This window comes from Alexandromys fortis, unplaced genomic scaffold (genome assembly GCF_014885135.2).
Source record: "Alexandromys fortis isolate MF-2015 unplaced genomic scaffold, M_Fortis_MF-2015_v1.1 scaffold_157, whole genome shotgun sequence".
In the NCBI taxonomy this organism is placed as follows: Eukaryota; Metazoa; Chordata; class Mammalia; order Rodentia; family Cricetidae; genus Alexandromys; species Alexandromys fortis.
The window spans coordinates 1,597,304-1,611,166 of record NW_026068041.1 but is presented as its reverse complement, the minus strand read 5'-3'; the positions used below and the strand labels follow the sequence as shown (position 1 = coordinate 1,611,166).

At 52.5% G+C, this 13,863-nt stretch overlaps 1 protein-coding gene across 1 annotated transcript; it reads left to right on the top strand.

Moving 5' to 3' along the window:
* The first annotated feature begins 594 nt into the window (after positions 1–594).
* Positions 595–6,965, top strand: Pdxp (pyridoxal phosphatase). The gene is made up of 2 exons (XM_050165793.1): positions 595–1,167; positions 5,494–6,965. Exons 1-2 carry the CDS (start codon positions 603–605, stop codon positions 5,808–5,810), a joined length of 882 nt encoding a protein of 293 aa, XP_050021750.1. The 5' UTR covers positions 595–602; the 3' UTR covers positions 5,811–6,965.
* The last annotated feature ends 6,898 nt before the right edge of the window (positions 6,966–13,863 follow it).

Sequence of the window (13,863 nt, the reverse complement as noted above, 5' to 3'; positions counted from 1 at the left end):
CACCGTGAGGAGCTGTCAACCTGCTGACCCTCTCACTGACCCTGCATTCGTGTTTTGAAAAGCATTTATCTAAAGCCATCGAACTGTACATTAAAGATTACACATCTTACTGAGTGTAAATTATACAAACACATAAATAAAACACCAAGCTCCCCCGGGGACTCTACAGCACAGCCAGAGGGCCCCAAGAAGCACTGGCTTGGCCCAAGAGCCCAGAGTCTGAGAAGACAACGGGTACTGTGGCCTAGCTCCACCACAGCCACTCGTTTCTCAGGACTCTGCTTAGAACCACAGCGGCAAAGGTTCCGAGGGCAAAGTCTCTCTCTCCGCCTGTTTTCCTCCTAGCAACTAGTTGGCCTATGCTTCTAATTGGCTGAGAAGCGCGCGGCGATTCGCTCCAGACCAGGCAGGCTCTCCATGTCCCGCCCCTTTCTCCGAGCTCCTTCGGGATCGGCTCGGGCCCTCGACTAGATTCTCGCCGCCATTGGCTGAGGCGTGAGGCCGTAGCCCCGCCCTCGGCCCTTCCTGCGCGCCAATTGGCTGAGCTGACCCGTGGCCGCGGAGGGAGCGCGGCGCGCGCGTGCGAGCGGCCAGCCGGCTGCATGGCGCGCTGCGAGCGGCTGCGCGGCGCGGCCCTGCGCGACGTGCTGGGCCAGGCGCAGGGCGTCTTGTTCGACTGCGACGGGGTGCTGTGGAACGGCGAGCGCATCGTCCCGGGCGCCCCCGAGTTGCTGCAGCGGCTGGCGCGGGCGGGCAAGACCACGCTTTTCGTGAGCAACAACAGCCGGCGCGCGCGGCCCGAGCTGGCGCTGCGCTTCGCCCGCCTGGGCTTCGCGGGGCTGCGCGCTGAGCAGCTCTTCAGCTCAGCGCTGTGTGCCGCGCGTCTGCTGCGCCAGCGTCTACCCGGGCCGCCCGACGCGCCCGGCACCGTATTCGTGCTGGGTGGTGAGGGGCTGCGCGCCGAGCTGCGTGCCGCGGGGCTGCGCCTGGCGGGGGACCCTGGCGACGACGGCTCGCGCGTGCGCGCCGTGCTCGTGGGCTACGACGAGCACTTCTCCTTCGCCAGGCTGAGCGAGGCGTGCGCGCACTTGCGCGACCCCGACTGCCTGCTCGTAGCTACCGATCGCGACCCTTGGCACCCGCTCAGCGACGGAAGCCGGACCCCCGGTGAGCGTGAGGCTGGGCGCGGGGACTTGTGGGCAGGGCCCGACGTGCGTCTCACAATTCCTGCACCTGCCGCCCGTGAAGGGTAGTGGCCGAGGACCCGTTTGACAGACGAGCCAGCCGAGGCTCACTGTGGCTTAGGGAATTGCAGGTGGGATCCTAGTCTGGAACTGACCTCCTGGGCCGGTTTGTCATTAGCCCCACCCACTTTGCAGGTGGGTTTGGAGAACCGCTCTGGAAGGATGATCCGAGTGGGGAGCTGGATCCTCGCGTGCAAAGGCAGGATGGAGGCCGATGTGGAGCCTGGAGGGTCGTGGAGCTTGACCTCACTTCCAGTTCTGAGCCCACTCGGTTAACCCTCTGGAGTTACATAACCTCGGAGCATCCCTGCCTGTGCGAGGGGCGCTCCTCATCGTGCCGGTGATTCCAGGGCCCCTGACTGGAGGTTCATGTAACCAGCCTGCCAGCCCTTTGATCGCTTTCTGAAGCCTCTTAATGCTGTTTTTAATTCTTCCTTTCCAGATTGCTCCAAAAATAAGAATATTGGCCCATTTCTCAGTTACAGATATCGAGGCTTAGAGAGGGGAAGTGAGCTTCCAGAGCAGACACACTGAGCATAGAGTAGGGGAATCTGAACTTGGCCCTGGGAACGCCCCTCCTCCCATCGGTCCATCTAAGGGCACTCCTGGCTGTTGTTACTGGGGATGTTCAGCCCTGCACCTAGGCCGGAGCAGTGAGGGTTGGAGTGAAGCAGCAGAGACTCTTGGGTAGTGATGAATGGGGTAAGGACAGATTCGTTACTCCAGTATGTGGCATGGACATATCTGCCACTCCACTCTGCCGGCCTTTGGCCCAAATAGTCCTTAATGCCAGATCCTAGGAGGAGGCAGTGGGCTTCTGCAGGGTGGCATTGCAGAAAGTGAGGTAGGCACAGCTTGGTGATGGGGCAGTGAGGCAGGTGTGTGTGGAGAGGACCTGGGGGCCTTCCTGGAGGAGGTGTGCTTCAGGGCAGGGTGACGGTGCACAAGGAGATATTGACATCCTGTTAGAATGGTGTTGCTGAAAAGGATGCTAGGACCTTTCCTGGCTCCCCCTGAGACCTACTTTCCACCCAGTACGTGCGCCTTCTTCCCATAAATCTGAGAGAGGTCACCGCTGCAGCATCCCTTCCCCCACCCCGCTACCATCAAGTCAGATTTCCCTCCGCTTGGGTTGAGGCTGTGGGACAAGGGCTTCTCCAGGGTCTCAGAAAGTGGTGTGAGGAGCCTGAGACAGACTGGAGCTATCCCCCATCCTCTGCTGGACCCTTCCTGACTTCTGTCTCCATACCTACCTAGCTGTGCTCACCCGACCTGCTGGTCACGCCTACTGCCTGGAGGGGGAGACAGATTCGCCACCACACTTGTGAGTGGTGCAGCCTCCAGCTCACGGGTTTTAACTGCTGGTCCTGGCACACGCCTTTAATCCCAGCACTCGGGAGGCAGAGGCAGGTGGATCTCTGTGAGTTTGAGGCCAGCCTGGTCTACAGAGCTAGTTCCAAAATAGCCAGAGATACACAGAGAAACCCTGTCTTCAAAAAAAAAAAAAGAAAGAAAAACAAAAGAAAAACAAAAACCCTGCTGGTCGTGTGCTAGTAACCCAGGAACAGGAGGCGCTATGCAAGCAGAAAAATGAATGAATGTCCCCATTAGGCATCAGATTTTGTAATAATTGAAACTGCACCCCAGTTCTCCCCCTCATCACAGACCTCTTGAAGAATATTATTGTAAGGTGTATGACTTTGGTTGTGCTGCCTTTGTTTAGCCCTGTGAAGCTGTGATTCTTGCCCGTCTAAAACACCTGATGGTCCTAATAAAGAGCTGAAGGGCCAGCATCGAGGCAGGAGAGGGATAGATGGGGTTGGCAGGCATGGAGAATAAAGAGGAGGAGAAACAAGGAAGAGGGTAGGAGCAAGAGAACGAGGAGAGGAGGATGTCAGGGGTCAGCCACCCAGCCAACCACAGAGTAAGAGTGAAAATAACATATAGAAATAAGAAAAGGAAAAAGCCCGGAAGCAAAAGAAAAGCTGGCAAGAAACAAGCCAAATTAAGGTCTGGCATTCATAACTAAGAATAAGCCTCCGTGTATGATTTATTTGGGTGGCACCCCTAAAAATAAAAAAAAAGCAAAAACATCAACACGGGCATATGAAATTATGTGCGAGTTTACTTGAGCTAGGAAGAAACGGCCACAAATACAGGAATATGCCATTGTACACAGCAGTCTTGAGTGAGGTGTTATCAGCATGGGCTTCCCTACTGGGATGCTTGCCTGGCTATCATGGTGACTGTGGGGAGACTCAGTAAAGCTTAGTTGAATGACTGGCATGAGATATGAGAACCAACAGGAACCAGCTCTGTCCTGGGAGCTGGGAAAAGAACAGACTCACAAAGCTGGGGTCAATCTTTTTGTTTACTTTTGTGTTTTTGAGACAGGATCTCGGCCTTGACATGCCTGCCAAGTGCTGGGATTAAAGGTATTGAACCACCCCCCCCACACACCCCAGGAAGACTGGATCTAAAGGTTGCCCATACTGGCTTTGAACTCTTGATCCTCCTGCCTCAACCTCCTGTTTGGTGGAAATATGAGTATATGCCACTGTGGCCAGCTTGGGCCTATTGCACTGAGGGAAAAAAAAAATCTGAGGTGACTCACAGAGGTCTCCCATTCTAGAAGGAACCTCTAACCAGGGACTGGGATGGTGGTGGTGTCTGATCTGATGGCTGGGGCAACTCCTTGTCTGAGGGCCTTGGGGCTGTGGCTCTTGCTGTCCTACCCACTCTCTGAGGCTGGCGGAGTGCCGTGATGTATCCGTGGGAGTAGTGAGAGGAGGCCCTGAGTGTTTGTGGTCAGACTGAGGTAAAGTAAGAGATTTTAATCATGGGGAGGGCCTTGATTTATATCCCCAGAATGATATCTGATAGAAACACTCCCTTGTTGGCTGGTGTGCCAATTGCCAGAGTCACCTCAAGAATACAACAAAATTAGTGGAGGTCACAGGCTTTTAGAAGATACTCTGTTGTAAATAATTCATCTGATTTGTTTTGTTTTTGAGACAGGGTCTCACTTGTATGTAGCCCAGCGTAGCCTCTCACTGAGCTCCTGCTCAGGCTCCAGAATGCAAGTCTTTGTGCTGCTCCCGAGTATGTTAGGACCTTTTTTGTCACTGTGTGAGACACCGTGACCAAGGCAACTTACAGGAGAAAGGGTTTCCTTGGGCATGTAGTTCCAGAGGTGACAGGCTTGGTGGCTAGGACAGCAGGTTGAAAGCTCACATCTTAAACTGCAATCAGGAAACCGAGAGCGCACCCTGAGATGGTGGGAGGCTGCAGAGCCAGCCCCCCTCTGAAATTGTCCAGACACCCCCACGTGAGGAGAAAGTTCAGGTGACCCAGACTGAGGGGTAATGTCATCCAAACCACCACACTGAGGAAGCTCAGCTCTGGCCAGTTCTTTTCTTTCCCTTTTTTGGGGAGTTGGTGGGGGGTAACTTTCTTGTCTGTGAAATGGGCTTTCAGGGGTACACTGAGTAAGTGGTGGTGCTTCTCTTTGTTATGGTTGTTGGTGTAAAGGCAGGATGTTCTGGCACGAGGACATGCCTGTGGGCAGGGATAGCAAGCTCGTGCCACCAGGATGGTGCTGGGGGTGCGGGTACCAGGACTGCTTTTCTAAACAGACCTCCCATTGTCGGGCTCCTGGACTCCTTCCCCAGCTTTGGTTTCTTCCCATGGTCACTGGTCGCAGACATCTTCCAGCGTGTAGCTTTTTGTCTCCAGCTGGAATTTTCTCTAGGGGATCATTTTCCCCTGCAGGGTTGATTGGGTCAGAGGTGTGAACGTTTCTGTGCCTTGCTGCATTCCAGGCGGGCTGTGCCAACTTTCCACGCCAGGATCTTGGCTTCTCAGAGCAGTAACCACCACGGCTCTCTAAAGGCTTTTCCGTTTACAAAGTGCCTCCCTGTAAGGCCCACAGCATCCCTCCAGGGGAAGTGTTACTTGATTCCCATCTTACCACAGTTCAGAGAAAGTCAAGGGAGACCGAAGGGCTTGCCCCCAAACACACAGCTGTCAGGCAGAACTGATGGGATAGGCCTGTTCACACATAGGCTTAGCGTATACACAGGAGGGGACAGCCATTGCTACCTGCATGTTAGACAGAGAGACCAAGCACACGCGTACCCAGAGCAGTGGTGATGGATTCTGAATTCAGGTGTCTGGCACAGGCTGCACCCAGCCTTTAGGTCAGCCTCAGCTGCCGCCCTCCTGCTGACCAAGTGTTCCCTCCCCACAGGTACCGGAAGCCTGGCTGCAGCAGTGGAGACAGCCTCAGGACGCCAGGCCCTGGTGGTGGGCAAACCTAGCCCCTACATGTTCCAGTGCATCACTGAAGACTTCAGTGTGGACCCCACCCGCACACTGATGGTGGGTGACCGCCTGGAGACCGACATCCTCTTTGGCCACCGCTGTGGCATGACCACCGTGCTCACACTCACAGGGGTCTCACGCCTCGAAGAAGCCCAGGCTTACCTAGCAGCTGGTCAGCATGACCTTGTGCCTCACTACTACGTGGAGAGCATTGCAGACTTGACGGAGGGGCTGGAGGACTGAACCCATCTCCCCCATTCCCCACTCCTATAGATGGAGGCTGCAGGCCATGAGTCACATTCGGCAACATGAGCTGCCTGGCCCAGGCGTCTACTCCAGTGAAGGGAAGCTGGAATCCAGGAAGGTTTGTGGGCCCTCATACCCCTCCCAGCAGTGGCTGGACACTCTGCTGTTCAGAAGCTGTCTCTCCACATCTTGAAGGTTCACCCTGGCCTGACCCCACCAGGTAGCCTTATTTCCTGCCCTGTCACCTATCCTTCTTGAACTATATATATATGGGCCCCAAAGCCAAATGAAAATTTTCTCCAACCCTGAGTACTTAATTAAGCTCCTTCCCTTCCCTGGGAGCTGTAATGCTCTGTCCTTAGGTCCTTGTTGGCCAATCACAAGCCTAGGGAACTCCAGCTATTCCTGGCCTGCACAGGCCTGTGGAAGGAAAGCTACCAATAGTGACTGGTATGTAGTGTCTCACAGTGGGCCCTCTGGACCAAGTAGGAGCTTAAAGATCACCTTGCATATCCTGGAGCCCCAGAACACCAGTCAGCAGAAGGCTAAGGGACATTGATTGACCTCTGGATGTCCATCAGGACAACAATGATCCACTGGCCTCTTAGATCCCAAACAGAACAGTCTGCAAGTCTGCGACACAGTGGCTTTTTGATAATCCTGGGCTGACTGGATCAGCCAGGAGACTAGGCCCTAGCAGGACAGGATGATGAATGCCTGTACTTAAAGCACTTGGGAGGCTGAGGCAAAAGGATTACTCTGAGTTTGCTGGCCTGGGTTGTAGAGTAAGACCTCATTTCAAAAAGACCAACTTGAAAGTCAGCCTCCTCCAGGAACTGATCCGTGGGCCCTCTGTGACCCTGGGTGGGATGGAGAGGCTCGCACCGTAGTACCGTCCAGTATTGATGGTTGCCACAGCTTGGGAGGGGCCCTTGTGTCCCGCCCTTGAAGTCAGTGTTTGCTGTGCCACCTCTTCAGCTGCTCATTCCCAGCTACTTGTTTATTTATTTATTTATTGTGTGCCAGTGAAGATGGGGGCAGGGTGGGGCCTTCCCACCACCTCCACCCTTGTAACCAGTCCTTGAACTTAATAAAGTGTAAGTGGGAGTGTCTGTACCCCAGTCTGCAGTGGGGAGTCCTGCCCAAGCCTGACCCTGCCTCCTTGAATTACCGACGCCTCCCACTTTTGTGTTCTCAGCACAGATGTACTTTGACTCTTGAGCTTTTAGCAACTCAGACCTTACGTGTCCATTTAAGTCCTTTAAAAGCCCAGTGTTGGGCAGGGGGTTCATGCAGTTGGTAAAATGCTTACTTTACAAGCACAAGGGCCAAAATTGGCTCCCCAGAACCCACATGAAAATGCCAGGAGTGGTGGCATGTGCTTGTAATCCCAGCATGGGAGGTGGGAATAGGTGGATCCTTGCGCTCGTTGGCCAACCCTTATAGACTACTACGGGATAGTGAGAGCCTGTCTCAAAAAGCAAAGTGCATGTTGCTGGAGGGGTGATACTGGAAGGTCTCTGGCCTCCACACACAAGGGCATCCACAGGGACATGCATACACAGAGCTTAGTGCTTGCATTGCTCTTAGGAAATAGCAGGTATGCGATGCTGAGGCCAGGGATGTGGTTCTGGGAAATCAAAGGCCTCTTGTGCCTCAGGTCCCAGCACCATAAAGAAGAAATGTGATGTGAACCCAGACCGGGGCGGACAGCTGATCTTGGCTTTGTACTAGATTGATGTTTGTGTGCAGAAGGCCGCAGCACCCTCTGGAGAGCGTAAGAACAAGAAGGCACTGGATGAAATCACCACCCTCAGGTTGTCCTGCCATGCCCCTCCTTAGCTTTTAGATAGTTTAGCATTATGTACTCCTTAAAAATCTGTCAGACTGCGATTTCTTTAAAGGATGACTCATTCCTGACTCCCTCTCCCTGCTCTGCAGCCTTCAAACCTTCTATCACTGCAATTTATCAGAACAGACGCTATGAATCCACAATCCATTTGCTTCTCTGTCTCCCAAGAATGATACATTTCACACACCACACATGACACCAGCATTCCTAGGGCGCTGTGCAGGGATTTAGAGCTTTCTTCAACTTTTCAGGCAAAGTGCAGGACCTTAGGAGGGTGGAGGGACTCAAAACAGCTGGAGAGATGGCCCACTTAGAGCACTGACTGTTCCTGTACTCATAGTGACAACTCAAAGCCACCTGTAACTCCAGCTGCACAGGATCTGATTGACACCCTGTTCTGGCCTCCGACAGACAACACAACATATTTAAAAAAAAAAAAAAAAAAGTAACATCTTTGAAGGTAAATGGAGCCCAACAGGAGAGTGATGTAGAACACGTGAAGACGCAGCATGTGAGGGAACTAAGAACTCCTTTATACTTTTGTTTACATGCTGTTTAGGGGCGAACGAAAAGATAGAGCGTGGCCCTCAATGGCTGACTCACCCGAGTACTTGGAAATTCCGAGAAAGAAAAGCCTAACCTGCAATGCCACTTTCAAATGTAATGGAAGGTTTGAGACTAGTCCAGTAATATTCCATCGTGTTTGAATACAGTAAACAATTTCAGCAGTGCAGTAATTTTGCTTTTTACCTGTGTTTAACCCCAGCACTTGAGAGGCAGAGGCAGGTCTACAGAGGAAGTTCCAGGACAGCCAAGGCTGTTATACAAAGAAACCCTGTGAGGGGTGAGGGGGAGACAAGTTTGTAGGCATTTTGCTTGATTGTATATATTGTGTGTGATGTGCCTAGAGCTTGTAGAGGTGAGAAAAAGGTATCAGGCTCCCTGGAACTGGAGTTACAGGCAGTTGTGAGCCACTGTGTGGATGCTGGGAGGAAGACATAGCTTGGAGGATGTGTATGCCTGTCCAGACGTTTAACTAAAGAAGGAAAATCAACCCTGAATGTGGGCAGCACCATTCCACAGGCTGGACACCCAGACTGAAGAAAAGGAAGGAAGAGCTGAGCTCAGCATTCATTCTCTCTGCTTGCTGAGAGCAAACACATGACCAACTGCCTCACACTTCTCCCACCATATCTTCTTCACCATGATGGACCGGACCATTTCCCTTCCAACCATGAGCCAAAGCACACCCTTCCTTCCTCCGTTTGGTTACTTACCATGTAGTCACAGCAGCTAGAATTGGCACAGAAAAGTCTCTGTTGGAGGTGGGAACTGGTTTATGGGGGGGAATGTGGAAGAGTCTGGAGCTGCTGGCTAGAGAAGCTCAAATGCTATAAACAGCTTAATGGGCCATTCTGGTCCTTTGAAGACCAAAATACAAAGAAAAAGATGAATAGTAAATACCGTGCTCATAGGATTTATAGGGGGATGTGGACTCCATCAGGAACTGGGCTAAAGGCCATTCGTGTTCTATTCTAGCCAAGAACTTAGCCATATGTCCTGAAAACTTGTAAGAGGCTGTATTCAAAAGCAATGGATGAGTCTGTTTAGAATTTTCAAAACAGCACAACATCCAAGCTGTGGCATGGTTGTGGCTCAGTGTTCTTGGGTCTAAAGCAAAAGTACAGAAAGTTGCAGAGAAGTTATAATGGTTAAAAAATATTAGTGCCATGACAGAGAAGCTGTATGCTACAAGAGGAAACATCTCTTTGATAGCAAGACTACAACCTCTGAAAGAGACTCAACTTGTGAAAATGCAGTCTTGAACCAGGTAGTGGTGGCCACACTTTTAGTCCCAGCACCCAGGAGGCACAGAGGCCAGCCTGGTCTAAGAGGGAGTTCCAGGACAGCCAAGGCTACACAGAGAAGCCCTGTCGGGGGGGCGGGGGTGGGGGTGGGGAACGGACGACGACCTTGAAAGCAGCCTAACAGAGACTTCTGGAGGGATCCCTTGCTCAAACGCCACCGCTAGGGAAAGGTTTTCCAGGCCCACCCACCAGGGCACACAAAACACACTACACCTGTGAGCCAGGGGCCCAGCGCATGCATCAGGCCGTCAGCAGAACCTCGGAGCATCTGCACGTGCTAGCTTTACAAACATACAAACTGCAGGTCGCCAGGTCATGGAGGCTCCATAAAACTACCAGGCAATGTGCAACAGGGTTGGAGTCCGAGGCCCTAAGAGGCCATCCACGATCACTGGAAGCTATGAAAGCGAGGCTCCCGTTAACTGGGGCTGTAGGGCCCAAAAGAGTTTCCGCGTGTGCTGTAGGCCACAGAATTGGAATGGGTGGGACGACTAAAGGACGTGAGGGCCCAGGTGACACGGCTGAGAGCACCAGGTGCCAGACACGAAGCTCCAGGGCTGGTATTTTCTCTGATGGGTTTCAGACTTGTTTGCATCTGATCCCATTCTTTGGGGATAAGAATGTTTAGTGTTGTATACTGGAAGCCACTTGTTTTCCAGTTTTTCTGAGTTCATGGCTAAGATTGCCTTGAGTCTCAGGAGAGATTTTGGACTTTCAAACAGTGTTAGAACTGTTTGGGCTTTTAGAGATGGACTAAATGCTTTTTGTGATAAGAGATAAATTGGAGACTTTGGAGCCAGAGGTGGAGTATTGTGTATTCAAGCATTTGAGTATCAAGTTGACAAGAAATGGATTGCACCGGTTCATTTTCCCTGTCGACTGGACTTAAAAGCACCTAGGCGACACGTCTCTGGGCACACCTGTGAGGACGTCTCAAGAGAAGTCTTAACTGATGAAGCAAGTCCCATCCCGCACCATCCTCTGGGCTAGGAAGAAAGGAGACAGTGAGGTGAACATCGGCTCTCTCTCTTCCAGAGTGCAGACACCATGGGCCTGGCTGCCTCCACTCCCCCACCATGCCTTTCTTCATATGATGGATGGTGACTTCAACCATGAGTCAGACCCTCCTCCCTGAAGTTGCCTTTGTCAGAGCCATGAGAAAAGTAACGAATACAGTCATTTCAAAGCAATATGCTGAAGCATATAGAAGGCTTAGGCCTGAGCCCTGGAGCTTGGGGCTCGTGATCAGAGAGGACCGACCCCAGAGACCCTAGGTGACTACGTGGATGAGAAGGTGGATGAGAAGGATGAGAGCCTGGAAAGGTGGAACAGTGGGCAGTAGCAAGAAAGTGCAGTGTGTGTATGGGGGGTGGGTACGAGCACAAGCTAGCAGAGTTGGAGGCACCCTCCACACACACCCTTCTACCCTTCATGAAGCAACTTTTGAAGTCGAAGTTCCCAGGTCCACTCTGTTTTCTCAGCCCCAGCTCCCTGTGAGAGCAGAGCCAAACGTCCTCCCTCTCCAGTTTCCACATGCTTAACCTGCAGTATAAGATGTGGGGGAGCAGGTCAGGCGCAACATCTCTGGGGTCCCTCCCCGCTCTGTCTTCAAGGACTCCACGTGGGAGCCAACTTGGTGGGTGCCGTGGATGGTACCCGTGTGCTCCATGGCTTGCTGCCAGCGCTGACTGAAGGAGGTACAGACTGTGTCAGGGCCGAGGAGGAGGGAAGGGCCCTGCTGGCTAGGATCTGTAAGGATAAACTAAGCCCAGATCTGAGGGCTAGGCTGGCTGCTGCGGGACTTGATCTGAGGGAGAATCCCCAGGGCTGGGCTTTGGCCTTGGGAGAGGAGGAGGAGAAAACACTCAAACTCAAGACCTGCAATCCTCAACTCAGCAGGAATGGCCGGCATCCCTGATTCCAGCATCGGAACATAATTGAGAGTAGCCAAGGTCCTGGGCTACAGCCCCCCCCCCCCCACTCCTTGCTCTCCACTGCTCTCCTGCCTCTGCTTGGGGTCTGGGCACAGCTGCTGTTCCCTGGGCAGACGTTCGCCAGGTGGGCAGACACTATAGAGGAGATATGCTCAGATGACATAGGTTATGAAAGCCAGGCGCCGGGCATTGAGCCTGACGGATAAGTGGGTGCCCTGGGTGCCACTACCAGGAAGCCCTGAGAACTTCAGGAAGGGTACAAAGGGGACTTTATCTCTGTCCACCTTACCTTAAAATCCACAGTGCCTGTTACAAGAGATTTTAGCATCTGGCAAACCCACACTACAACCCAGGTGGGCGAGGCTTTGCCAGACCCCAAGGAAAGGTAACCTTGGAAGAGGGGACAATAAAAACTAAACTTAGCCAGGCATAGTGACTCACACCCATTATTCCAGGCAGGACTGCTTCAAACTCCAGACCAGCCTGGGCTACTGAGTGAGATTGTCTCCAAACCCCTATGGGCTCCACTGAAAAAAAAGGTCACCTATGGCCTGAGTCCTGCCCTACATTACCCTCAGGCAGGAAAGCAGGGCTTTACACACAAATGGAGACCCTGAACAAGCAGGACTAGAAGCAGAACCTGAGTCTCCAGTCCCCATTCAGCAGACAGATATGGGAACCCTCATATCATGTTCCTTCATGGTCAGCCTGTGAAGACAGCACCTACAGAGAAGGGTTCCCCCACTCAGACACTTCCTGGTGTGGGTCCTTCCTTTCAGGCCATGACCTGGCAGGGATAGCTCCCGGAGCCCTGAGCTCCCAGCACCTTGGTCGGCCTGGGCCTAGCGATCGTCTGACTCATCTCTGGTCCTCTACCTGGAACTGTGCCTAATGTGTCCTGTTCTTGATGTGGCAGGGGGCACACATTGGGAAGAGTGGAGGACGTGGGTGGGGCCCTGACAGTCCCTCCCTGTGCCTGGTGACTACAGAGGCCCCAGAGGAAAGATCGAAGCTTCTGTGTTAGTTTCCCTGGTAGCTGCCTGAGGGTTGGGGTGGGGACTGGTGAGGCAGCCCAGCCTCACCAGATCTAACAGTTTCTCGGGCTTCCCTCTCCTGGAAGAAGGAGCTATAGGCAAGGCAAGGTGGATTGCTGGCCTGACCTCCAGAGGAGACTCAGGGTTCCACATCTGCATCCCTCTTCCAAGATGGCAGCTTTAAAAGGGGAATGGCAACAAGGACTCCCTGTACTCCCGATGCTGTCTCCCCGCCTATTCCCCAGTGTGAACTGAGAAGGCCTCTAACTAACCAGAGAGATTTTAGGGTATCAAAGTGAGCCCCAGGCGGGGCTTGGCCTCTATGTCAATTAAAAAGTTAAGTAGTTGGTAGACTGCTTGCTTAACACATACAAAGGCCTGGGTTCAGTCCCCAACAAGACATAGACCAGGCATGATGTTCCAGGCCTGTAATCCCAGTACTTAGGAGGCAGGAGCAGGAGGATCACAGGTTTAAGGTCCTCCTTGGCATAGCAAGTTCGAGACCAGGATGTACTGCATGAGACTCTCAAAAGAGGCTAAGAGGATAATGGTAGGAAACACAGATTTATTCAATGTGGCCACACTGGGAAGAGTTACAGGGATCCAGTAACCCAAAATCTGTTTTTAGGGTGCTAATGTGTGTTGGTTTCTTGCGGGGGTCAGTTGTTGCTGCTGTATTAGCTGTTAATGTTTTATTTACTTATTTTTGTTTTTTTTTCTTTTGAGACAAGGTTTCTCTGTGTAGTTCCACCTGTCCTGGAACTTGCTCTGTAAACCAGGCTGACCTCAAGCTCACAGAGATTTGCCCGCTGAGTGCTGAATTAAAGGTGTGTGTCACCGCCACCCAGCTAGCTGTTAATTTTTTTTTTTTTTTTTTTTGAGCCAGAGTCTCCTGTAGCCGATGGTGGCTTTGAATTCCTAATCCTACTACCTCAGCCTCCCAAGTGCTGGTATTACAGACATGAGCAATCATGCATTTTAACCTTAAATATTGGAAGAACTGGGGCAGGTAGCAGGAGGTATGCCTACTTGAGCAGATGGGCCCTGTAAGGTGGTTCAGAGAAGTCCCATTGTGTAAGGGGACAGGCAGGTTCTCAGGAGAGGGCCACTCCTGCTTCAGGGTGTACAGGCTCACTCGGAACACTTGCCCTCACGTGGGGGAGGGGCTCTCCTGAAAGACTTTGCTCTTTCCAGAATCCAAGGGGATTGCAGATTTGAGACAGCGACTTGTCTCTGTGCCTTCAGCTTAGGAGGCTGAGGTAGGTAAGGAAGGCCAAATCAAGCAGGAGTCTGAGCCAAAGTAAAGGAGACGGTACGACTCATCCTGTCCATAGCCTTCTGGGGTCCAGGCTTTCCAGCAAG